This window comes from Hydractinia symbiolongicarpus, chromosome 2 (assembly GCF_029227915.1).
Source record: "Hydractinia symbiolongicarpus strain clone_291-10 chromosome 2, HSymV2.1, whole genome shotgun sequence".
NCBI classification, from domain to species: domain Eukaryota; kingdom Metazoa; phylum Cnidaria; class Hydrozoa; order Anthoathecata; family Hydractiniidae; genus Hydractinia; species Hydractinia symbiolongicarpus.
In genome coordinates this window covers 19,179,308-19,191,044 of record NC_079876.1, presented here as the reverse complement: position 1 = coordinate 19,191,044, position 11,737 = coordinate 19,179,308, and the positions used below count along the sequence as shown (strand labels likewise).

The window sequence follows — 11,737 nt, the reverse complement described above, 5'->3', positions numbered from 1 at the left end:
CAAAAACCAAATGCAACCAACTAATGACGTGATTTTTGCATCAAGGTGATTGTTGTTTAAACTGGACACAAATATCTTGAAGTCTAAAGTAACAAGAGTTAACAATTCAGTTTGCTGGAAACACTGTTTTGTTCTAAATAAACGCGTAAGAAAGTTGAATTATTTAACTAAGTAAGAAAGAAAACTGTCGATTTTGCTGCAGTGCCATAGGATGTGGGAACGCAAGGAGGAATGTGTTTTTTAAAAATAAAATAAAATAAAAATCTCTTTTTCGTTTCTGCACAATGTCATTATCTTCATTTTGCCTCTCAAAATCAACGTGTTGCAGGGTGTTAATTTTCACAATCTTCCACTCGGCTAAATCCACAGCCCTCGGAATGACACTATAAAGTTACGTATGTGATACCTTCGACACTGGGTTCACTCTTGAAATGTTGAACATAAACAATTTAAAATATGTTTCTTTGAAAATTGAATAAAATATACATATTCTGGATGAAAATTACTTCCTTTTGATAATCCGACTGCCGATACAAACAAAGGCAACCACAATAGAAAACCTATCTTTCGTGATCGATTTACACCGATTCAATATGTTATAAACTTAACCAACACCTCAAGCAATATAAAGGCTAAGCTGAAAATTTTTAGAAATATAAAAAAAGAAATTTACTCCCTCCCTCGAGATAGTCTTGTAAAAATAAAAAAAAACTTTTGATAACCGTTAAGCTCCGAAGTACACAAAAGAAATTCCAGCAAGACTGACATACTGACATGTCATCTATTAGCCATACCTTGTGATCACTTAACCTTTAGATATCGCCATAGGGGCCGACATGAAGAGAATTGAACTTCCAATCCGGTACTGCTAAAATTCACCAGCGTTGAGGTATCAGGTGGCTGGAAATTGCATTTAATGACAAAAGATTATTGACTAAAATCATTGAATATTTTGGATTCTTCAAAAAGATGCTTCGAAGGCCAGGGTTTAGAAAAGCTCTATATAGGGTAAATAAGAGTTTGAACTCTTCTACTTCAGAAAAATAATCTTTTATAAATTTTGCGAAATCTTCATTTCACTGAATTTTATGACATCCAAAAGGCCTACCTATGCTAATCCGCCATTTTAGTACACCAAAAGTTTTTAAGGTGAGAACCCAGCACGGTAAGAACGTTTGTAAAATACATTAGTCTACAATTACGTTCTCCAAATATCTAGTTTATAAAAAAACTGTGCTAAGGCGAGAACTCATAAATCTCCTTGAATTTGGAAGTTCAAAGTAAGACAGTGACATTTATCAACTTTTTTACTTGGATTTTCTTTTATTGTATCTACGCATGCGCACTTAAAATAGAATAACAGTAACTTGGCGGTCAGACTTGCCGCTCTATTACATACATAATTTACTTGTATTGACGTAATTATGACTACTTTTTTTAATGTTATTATTTGTGAGATAAAAAAATTTAAAAAATGCAATTGAAAACAAGAACAAAAAATGTTATTATTTTCCAAATTATGTTATTCAAGGGAAAACTATTTATAAAGAAATTGGTTTTGAATTTTCCTGTGATTAGAGAGCCGGAGTTTCTCTTTCAATTATGAACGTGCATTCTAAAGTTCGTGATTTAGACAAAACTTACAACACAGTCTATGCAAAGGGTTGGTTTTGCCATCAAGCAGTCTTCATAAGGAGGGAGGATTATGGATATCGTACTTTTTAAACTGTTTAGAACATCTCCTTGGATTTCATTTCTTTTTGTTCGTATTAAAAACACGAAGATAAGTTGAAACTTCTTAGGCCGTTATACAATCACTTCACATTCAATTTCTATTGTTCTTACAAACGTTTTTCTTTATAAGCAACAGTCTATAACCAACATCTGTAGATGAAATCCTCAAATATCTGTAATTTGAAATTTCATTATTCTAATAGTTTAAGAGAGAATCGATCAAGGTTCTAATAAAGGTGAAAAAAATTTAGTGGAATTTTTAGAAGGATAGAAAAATAAAATTCTTAAGGTCAAGAGTTATGCAACCTTGTACCCGGTACTCTTTTCTCTTTTTGGTAATCTCAGACAGCAATAAATAAAAGGATTTGGGGTCCCGGTCAGATTTACATTCCATCTTAAGCACTATCTGATAAATAGACGGTCGCAATGTTTTTACGTGACATTAGAAGTTCACTGTCATCATATGTTTATGTAAACATCATTCTTCTTTTGCCGACTGACATGGTGTAGTGCTAAACTAGCTAAGAACAATATAAATAAATTATATTCTTGCTTACTTCCCACGTTCTTTCCTAGATGGTCATGTCTTCGCGCATCCTATCGCGTAAGCAAAGTGGCGTGTGACCGAGTTTGACTTAAAATGAGGGAGAAACCGAATCAAGCCAACTAATTATAAATATTTGATTATTTTGAATCGTTTTAAGAAACTGAAGCAAAATCGTTTTGGAAACTGAAACGAAAATATTTGATGATCAAATCAATAAAAAAACAACTTGACTACATCATACAATTTTCGGGAAAACTCTGTGGTTGTGTACCTACACATCGCAGGTAAAAAGAGTTTAAAGGTTTATTTCGGAAGCCCATTTGCCATTTAAGTGAGCAAAAATATTTCTTACCAAGGAACTTTTTAAAAAAGTTAGTCATGTGTCCATTTATGACCTTTAGTCCAGTTTTGCTTATGACCCCAAGATTAAAAAGTATTGGCGTATTTCAAAGAAGATATTTTTGCGTAGGGTCTGAAGTGACTCTTTGGCGCGAAATGTGCAAATCCAAATTGGAAGTCGATCACGACGTTCAAAATTGACGTAAACAATAAAAACTGCTGAGGAAAGTTACAAAGTTTTGACATGTGGGCAGAGGGAAATGAAATAATATTAATAAAAGTTTATCATTTTTGCGTGTTTTATGATGGCTCCTCGAATTAAGTTTATAAGAAAAACAGTCTGAGCTTTAAAGAGGTAAAAAGTAGAAATGAACTTAAGTTTGTAACGATATTACTTTTACTTTCTTAGGTGAAAAACTAACTTTTCTAATAAACTTCCGAACCTGCTTTTTATTTCTCTCTCACCGTTAAGCTATCGTCCGATGAGATGAAAATAGTAAAAAATTTGTAAAAAGGTTTTTACATACTATAACAAAGTCACCAATATATATTAACGCGAATTTTAAAAAACCGCATTAATTTCATGACTCGTTAATTTCATGGAATAAGGTATTCGATGCAAACAAGAGCAGAGTAAGTTCAAAAACCAAAAATAGGGAAAACAGAAAAAAACAATTATGTAGGGAAAACCTTTTTCTTTGTAGTGTTTTCTATAATATAAATAAAATTTGCAACGTGTATGCCGTTTGCACTTGCTGAAAAACGAATGCGTTTATAAAAAATTCACGATTTTTAATTGGAATAGAAGTGCTCTGCACCTCGACTCTCAAAAAAGAAAACCTGTTGAGCAACCATTATCCAAAAGTGAAAAAGAGCCCTGGGGACGAGGTTGCTGGGGGGATTTGTAAATTGCCTAAAAAATTTCTTGATGTCACCGTCGAGTATAATATTTCGCTTGCGGACATAGGGAACGCTCCGCAACACATTGATGGAGATTAGCTTGTTTTTCTTGATATCACCGTCGAGTATAATATTTCGCTTGCGGACATAGGGAACGCTCCGCACACGAAGCGCTTGTTTCACGCGGAAAAAAATTAAAACTTACTCTGCTCCAGTTCTCCGCTTTCTTTGTTGTGATCAAGTCACAAGAACGCCATTATGGAATTATAATAATGGACGACGATACGGCGAGGGTAAAGGAAAGTTGTTTGCGCCTTAAAGTTTTAGTTATGGAGAAAATGACATTTTTAAATATCAGTGATAAGGGTTAATGTTGTGGAGATGTATTGCAATATTTACATCAATTTATGAGTTAAAAGTTTAAAATATATGGTAAAGCTGCTGTTGCTATCGTGTTAAATACGGCTAAAAATCGCAGCCTGTAAATAACCCTTTTGTTGTAGAGTTGGTAGGCGACCCATTGAAAGATCCAGCTATGTTTTACTGTTGTAAAGTTATAATTGTACACATGGTAGTACTTCTTATTTCTTTAAGGTCTGTGTAGCCAGCTTAGTAAAGGCGTTTGAAGGTGGATTTCCACTCAAAAGAAGAGGGTGCCGATAAGCCGCAAACACCCGCATTTATAAGGGCGAGTCTCAAAAGTAAAACAGATTGGAACATGAGGGTGCAGCCTTACTGGAAATTATCCTAAAACTACGGAAGCTTGTCCAACAAAAAAACAACACAATTTCCCTAATATAGCTAGCTATATATGCAAAATTTTGCCAATGTGAGTTCAAAACTGCTGCAGTGTTCTATCGAAAAGTTTGCAGGAAAATTTCATCATTCATTATTTAGGCCACCGTCAAAAATATGTTTGGTTAGCGTCATTTCTAATTACAAAAGTGAGTTGGTCGTTCTGATAAAAAATTTTCCCGAAAAATTACAAAAATACTAGCTATATTTCCCAGCCATATTTCGTTATTCAATTTTAATGTACTCCAGCTGTATTTTTAGCCTCCGTTTCAAGTTTGATTTTTGTCAGTCAACATCGTTCCCATGGTTTTCGTTTCTATTGCCGTATAAATGCGAAGCAGGAAAATATAGCACCGAGTAGCGCAGCGCAGTCCCCTATTGAAATAACATTCGGATGTAACAACCATAATCCAGAGGACCGCTCAAAAGGTAAATGGTGGATCTTGTTGCTTGTCGAAGATTGTTCGTGGATTGTTTGGTTTATTTTTTACAAATTTACAGACTTCCTGACTCGACTTTCGCCTTTCAAAGTAAGTTGATTGGGTGACGCTAACTAATTACATTTTTGAGGGTGGCCTTACCATTTCCATACTAAGAATTGAAGTTTAACAAGGTCGCTTTTTTTTTGCAATGTCAAGATTTGTGCTGTCAGCAATGGAATTGCTATAAATGAATATGGAAGTAAACCCACCCTTGACTTTTAAATATAACAAACTAGCAAGATGAAGATGCAAAAGGTAACATAAACCAAAAGTTTTTGCAAAAGTGTCAACAAATATGATGTTGATGAAGTCCTGGTAACGCTTATTTTTACAAATTATGCTAGATCACCTTCGTTGAGTTGAAAGCTTTTTACTGAGCTACAACACCTTAAAGGGATCCCGAATTACTTTTACAAGCTGGACTCATCTGAAAGATTTGCATGAGAAATGCTAAATGATATATTTACTTTTTGTTAAAACTTCATGTGATTCCAGATATAGCTTTTTAAATATTTATTTTTCTTGTTGCTCGACCGCCATCTTGGTTATCTTTGACCTTCTTCTTCGTTAAAAATTTTCATTCTAGCTCCAGTCTTTTTTAGTGGCACATGACCCTGTTACGTATTATTTCAGTAGCGCTTTAATTATTACTCACTGCATAGCCAGAACATATACCTTTGCGCGGCAAAGTGAAACGAAAGCTCTCAACGAACAATTATTTAAAAAAAAAAAAAAAATTTTTCAAAGGGCTTTAATTTGAGACGCAGGTTGTGAAAGTTACTGATCATTCAACATGTCACACATTTGTGTTACAGTCCTGGCCTTTTGAGGTGCACAATCGCGCCCCCGCACCTCCGCACGCTCCTGCAACAATGGAGCAGCGTTTTCAATCGCGCACCAAAAACACCCTAGTCACTTGAATAATGCACACCTGAAATGTCTTTTGTATAAAGTAATTATTTACTATACTAATAATCAAAGAAAAATTGGAATTTTAATGATAAACATGCGCGTTTAAAAATGAATTATTTATTCATTAGGTTAGGGGATCATTAGGTTGTATATCGCAGAAGTCGCCAGTGGCATGCTTCGAAAATGCTTGTCACTGGCACAGCTTAACATGAAGCAAAACTGAACAGGAGACTCAATTGTTTGAGTCTTCGCAGAACATCTCTTCTCACAAAACCGAGGGCAGAGCTGACTTATTGCCTGCTGTGTCGTTTGGGAGACAGAACTTCTGGACTTCTTTTTAATACGATATATATACAATTTTTTCGATTATTATTACTAAACATATTTGATTTCTCTTTCCCCTTTGGTATTACATCACAAGAACATACGTAACATACATAAAGCTGTATTAAGTTACAGGACACCTAACCTCTCCCATGTTAGGGTTATATTTGACTTGCATGGGTGCGCATTCTTCTCGCAGTATTCTCTGTGACGATGAAAGTCGGACTGACTTGTGGCTTGGTTCCAAATGGTCTTTCGTTCGAGTCTCAGTGTAATGCACCAGCCGAGCATAAGAGTGTCAGCATGAAGGAAAGGGCTGACTTTAATGTTCTCTATACCTTACGTTCTTCATAATAACACCGACCGTTTTTGATCGTGGCATTCAAATTTCACAACAAAGTTACGTCTGCAATTTTTTTGCAGACACAACTAAAGTATCTTCGTATTTTACGTCGGCAATTACGTCGGCTAAGGATGGGATAAATTAAAGTAGTATTCTTTTCTATTGTTTTTTAATATTTTTTAATAAAAAATGTATCCCTCTACTGACTAACTTAGGCAACCTTGTCCCCAAGGATTGTTGAGAACAAGGTTGGCAATACTTACTTGAGCATCATACCCCCGCCTATGTAGGTCGTCAGGTTATAGATAAGTAATTTTTACAACCTGTTTGTTGAAATAAATTCTTTTAAATTTGAAATAAAAGAAATCATGCACACACCTGCTGCTAATATCTTATTATTTTGTTTTATTACTTAGACGGCTAGAATATCATGTTGAATTATTTTTTTTAAACAAAAACAAATCATTCCTACAGAGACCGATGTGGAAAGTACATTGGATTTTTTTAACTTTGTTGCCACAGTATATTAATTCTTTTTGGCTATGAAAGTCATTAATAAAAGCGAGTAAGAGTCAGTAATGTTTAAAGCGCTACTGTAATACTACGTAACAGGGTCTTATGCCACTAAAAAAGACTGGGGCTAGTCTGAAATTTTCAACGAACAAGAAGATCGAAGCGGCCATTAAGGCGGCAAGAAAAATAAATATTTAAAAAGCTATATCTGGAGCTACATGAAGTTTTAACAAAAAGTGAATATGTCGGAATCCCTTTTAATCAGGAAAACCATTATGTTGTGTGAAGATAATGAAAATTACTGCTAAGTGAAAATTAACAAAATGAACGTGTCATTTATTTATATATATATATCTTTAATAATAGCAATATTTTGTCTGTGTGTCCGCGTCCCGTAACGGAATCACGAAATTTTTATAATGCGCACCAATACCAAATGCGATATATTTTTGTCCACTTTGTTGCGACAGGTAAATTTAAAGGACGGGAGAACCCGTGGATTTTATATATATACTAGTCGATAAGACCCATTTAGAATTTCACTTAGGCAAAAGCACAATGGAAAAAAAGGTATTTGCTGATGTCATTACAGGCAAGGATACACAAATTTCTTTTATTTTTGTTGACACATTGCGTCAACAAAAATAAAAGAAATATGTGTATCCTTGCCTGTAATGTGTAGATCTCGAAACCCTGATCAAGAAAATATATAGGATTGTGTACTTTTTAAGATTAACAAATTAGACATAACTATTTGGCAACTTCAAGATATTCACACAGATGGACACAACTTTCGTATTAATATATAAATATATTTAAACATAACGTCATTTCAAAGATTGATGTCAATTGTATTATTACATTTCGTATAAGTTATAGGCAAAATAAATTTCAAACAAAAGATTTATACTTTCGCCCTGTGTGTTTCATTTCAAGGGTTTTATAAAATTACACAAGGAATTTATCACGATTTAAAACATTATGCAAAACTATTTAAACCTAAATATCTTTTTAATAGTCTAAATAGTCTAAATTCGAACAATCCTATGCATTTACATGATAAGTGATGCAATATAAGTAAACTCTACACAATAGAAATATACATTGTTCGTGAACTTATGCTGTTATTATTCTGAAAATTTGCACAATGTCCTCCTAGAAACCACTTTTCATCTTTGCCCCAAACTTAATTGTAAATAAAGAAAACTTTTCTGACAAATTCAATGTTAAATTTTTCCTCAAGAATAAAAATTGTGCTTAGCCTTTGTAATTCAAATTTTTCGTGTCTGCAATTTCTGGCTGACGTTATATTTTATTTACATGCCTGCCTGCTTTGTTAACATATCAGCATTAAGATGGGCAATTGTTGAGGGCCGACTTGAATTACAAAGGCCACTTTTAAAATGTTCGAGTTACTTTTCACACCACGTTTAATTACCTCATCTTATTGTCACATATACATATAGTCATGTCATGCATGCTAACCCATAATTGGAAAACAATATATACAGAATTGTCTTGTTCATAATGTTTATTTTATCACATTACACAACACATTTATAACATCTTGGTTGGTTAATTGCAGATTATACTGTGCTAATCTTTGTTTTGTTGTCGATCTTAGAAAAAGTATATAGATTTTATTGCATATCTTTCCTGCCAATTTTTGGCAGAAGATGATACCAACAATGAACCATTCATCAGAAAGTTTGCAAGGTCTTCAGAGAGTGAGTACAGAAAATGAATTTGAGGGTTTTGATTCCTGTTTTGTTCTGAATCTAACTAAAAATAATTTTATTTTCATAGGCACTGGAAGGTATGCAAGAAAGAGGTATGGAGAATGACCCTAGGTATCAACAACTCCTGGCATTAGCAAGGATGAATGGTTTGCAAAACATTCCTGGAATGCCTGGTATGCAACCTCCAGTAATGGGTGGAACAGGTAAGTTAGTAGCACTGCTCTGGTATCCCTTTCAGCAAAATTAGTTACAGTTTTCTTTCATTACAAAAAGTATTTGCATCATTGCAATTTATTTGAGTTAATATTACTTGTAACCCAAGAACTGTAAAAAGTAAAATAGTTTATTAGTTACTTGCATAGAGACAGGTGAATAGTCTTCACAATTGAAAGTAGCCACCTTCTACCCAATCCTCCAAAATATCCCAATTGTAGCCTATTTTAAATTTCCAGGGCCATAATTCTTTGGCATTTTCCTTTTGCTATACCTAGCATTTGCAAACAAGTTTAATATTTTGTAGCAATGGGACCAGGAATGCAACCAAATCTTATGGGTGGACTGCAGCCTCCTAATCTGTACGCTATGATGAACCAACAAAGACAACAAAGCATGATGAATAACATGGGTGGTAATGGGGGTGCGGAAACCTTTCAGATGACTTCTCAAACAGCCCAAGCTCAAAGCAATGCGCAACAAAGTCAGGTTTCTCAAAATAGCCAGCAGGCTGTACCTACTCCCACAGCTCAGCCTTCCAGCCTTGGACCTACAACAGCAGCGCAAGGACAACAAGGTGCTCAAAACATTGCTCCCCCGCCAAATGTTGGGAATCAGCAAACAGCAACACAAGGTGCATCGAAAGCTGCCTCCTTTACCCAAGAAATGTTGCAGGTTTGCAAATTTTGTTATTACCTGACTAAAAACAAAAACAAAAAAAACAGCTAGTATGAGAAATCCAATTACTTGGTTGGTTTACAAATCTTTAAAACAGGACTTTGTACATAGCCATACTAACCGGTTTGGGAAGTCATTGCTAAATTGGTACCATTAAAATGTAAACAAAAATAAAAAGCTAGTTTTAATAGCACAATGGTGGTTGCTTTACTAAAGTATATACAATTATAAAGTCATTGTCTTTGTTTAATAACTCATGATTGTATAAAATAACTATAAAATAACTCTTAGCTTACTTTTACACTTAACCAAAAACAATTCCCTATGGCAGCACCAGTGCACATATAATTGGCCATTTTTTCTTTTACTAGCAATTCAGAGCTCAAATTATGGCATACAGGTTGTTTTCAAGAAACCAACCCGTTCCGGAGAGTGTTGTGTTGGCAGCATTAGGGCGTAAACATCCAAACCAAACAACTGGTGAAGTGACTATTCAAGCATCAACTGCTGTAGCTAACAGAAACAATGTACAAAGCCCATCAGTAGCTGTTGCAGGTATATTTTTTGACCATCTGGACCATAAGCCAAGTTTTGTGACTTACATTTCTTAGATGATATTACGAATAAAAAATCCCGAATTCAGTTTTTCGGAAGTTCTAAGTACTGAAGCAATAATTTATGTTTTCTCACTTTTTGTACTCTAAAAAATACAAACATAGTGACAGCTTTTCTTGTGATGCTATACAAAGGGTCTAGTTTCTGTGTTTTTCTTGCATTTCAGACTTTGTTGTGTAAAAGGGTTCAAACAAATCAGTGTTGCGTGATATTTTTATTTTCAAATTAGTTGTTTTAATTACCTCCTCCCCTTACATAAGCACCCTTTTGAATAGATCCAAAGTTTATTATGATCCAGACAATAATAAATAAGTGCTCATGTTCTTAATCAGGTGTTAAACAGGTTTTAACAGGTTATTTCAGAAAGTGGTGAATGAAAATGATAATAAAAATTAATTTATTAACATGGATAAAAAACAAAAAATACTCAGAAGAGACTTCATGTTTTGTGGCAGTTTATTAAAGATACGACTAATTTTCCCTGTTTCTTTCTGCTTAAATGAATAATAAGTTCGATCTATATGCTTGTCAACAAATAAATGCTAAACAAATAGTGTAAAAGATTTTTCATCTGCAAATTCAATGAACTCTTACAAATTAGTGTGTCTTTTCTATTTTCCACGCTAATTCTCGTAACAATTATATAATGTCATATAGGAGTGCCAACAAACAAGCCAGAGACTGAAAATAAGGATGTTCAACAACAACAACAGCAGCAGCAGCAACAACCAAGACTTCAGCAACAACAAAATGACAATGATGGATCTAAAGCAGCAACTAATGAAGATCCGAATGCTCTAGGAGAAGTTAAGAAAGAAGGCGCACTGCTTCAGTTAGCCACAGGTGGTCAAACACCTAAGAAACTGCCAACTTTAAATAGTCCTCCGAGATCTCGTTTAGCACCAGTCAACAAACCAGTAGGGATCAATCCCATAGATATATTAAAGGAAAGAGAATCCAGGTACATCATTGTTGTAGATGTGTGTGCAATAGTATCCTGATATTATTTATGTGATTATTTATGTTTATTTGTTTCTTACCTCAGAATCCAAGCAAGAGTGGTGCATAGAATTCAAGCATTGCAAAACCTTCCTGCGACTATCAGCGAGGACCTACGCAAGAGGGCATTGATTGAGCTGAAAGCACTTCGATTACTTCATTTTCAGAAGCAGGTAATTGTTTAAAGGCACAGAAATCGATACATGCACTTTAACCCTGGTTGTATTCAAAAGCAGTGTTCCATACTGCCAAACCTGACAATGATGTTTGTCTTTTAATATTATGTATTGTTAAAACGTCAGAGGCTGGTGATGCTATATTGTGCATTAAAAGCGTTTTTATTCAGGCTAGTGTTTAAGGTCAGTTTGTAAAATTCTGTTAAAAGTTTTAATTTTTTCTTTTAGTTACGTAGTGAAATGGTCATGTCTATGAGAAAAGATACCACTCTGGAAACAGCTTTAAATTCAAGAGCTTATAAAAGAAGTAAAAGACAAACACTGCGGGAGGCAAGGTACTTGTCCAGTTTTTAATATATATTTTTTTTTTCACATGTCTTGATAAATTGGTTAGCCATGTTTTCATGTCCACATAGGAAATATGATTG

General features: G+C 34.3%; 1 protein-coding gene across 1 annotated transcript in view; it reads left to right on the top strand.

Moving 5' to 3' along the window:
* Window positions 1–11,737, top strand: part of LOC130629906 (probable global transcription activator SNF2L2) — a 106,206-nt gene that overhangs the window by 82,146 nt on the left and 12,323 nt on the right. The window contains exons 2-8 of the mRNA XM_057443282.1: window positions 8,513–8,616; window positions 8,696–8,831; window positions 9,149–9,516; window positions 9,891–10,074; window positions 10,792–11,095; window positions 11,180–11,306; window positions 11,538–11,644. Coding sequence (XP_057299265.1) covers window positions 8,566–8,616; window positions 8,696–8,831; window positions 9,149–9,516; window positions 9,891–10,074; window positions 10,792–11,095; window positions 11,180–11,306; window positions 11,538–11,644 — 1,277 coding nt within the window. The 5' untranslated portion in view covers window positions 8,513–8,565. The remainder of the gene's footprint in view (window positions 1–8,512; window positions 8,617–8,695; window positions 8,832–9,148; window positions 9,517–9,890; window positions 10,075–10,791; window positions 11,096–11,179; window positions 11,307–11,537; window positions 11,645–11,737) is intronic.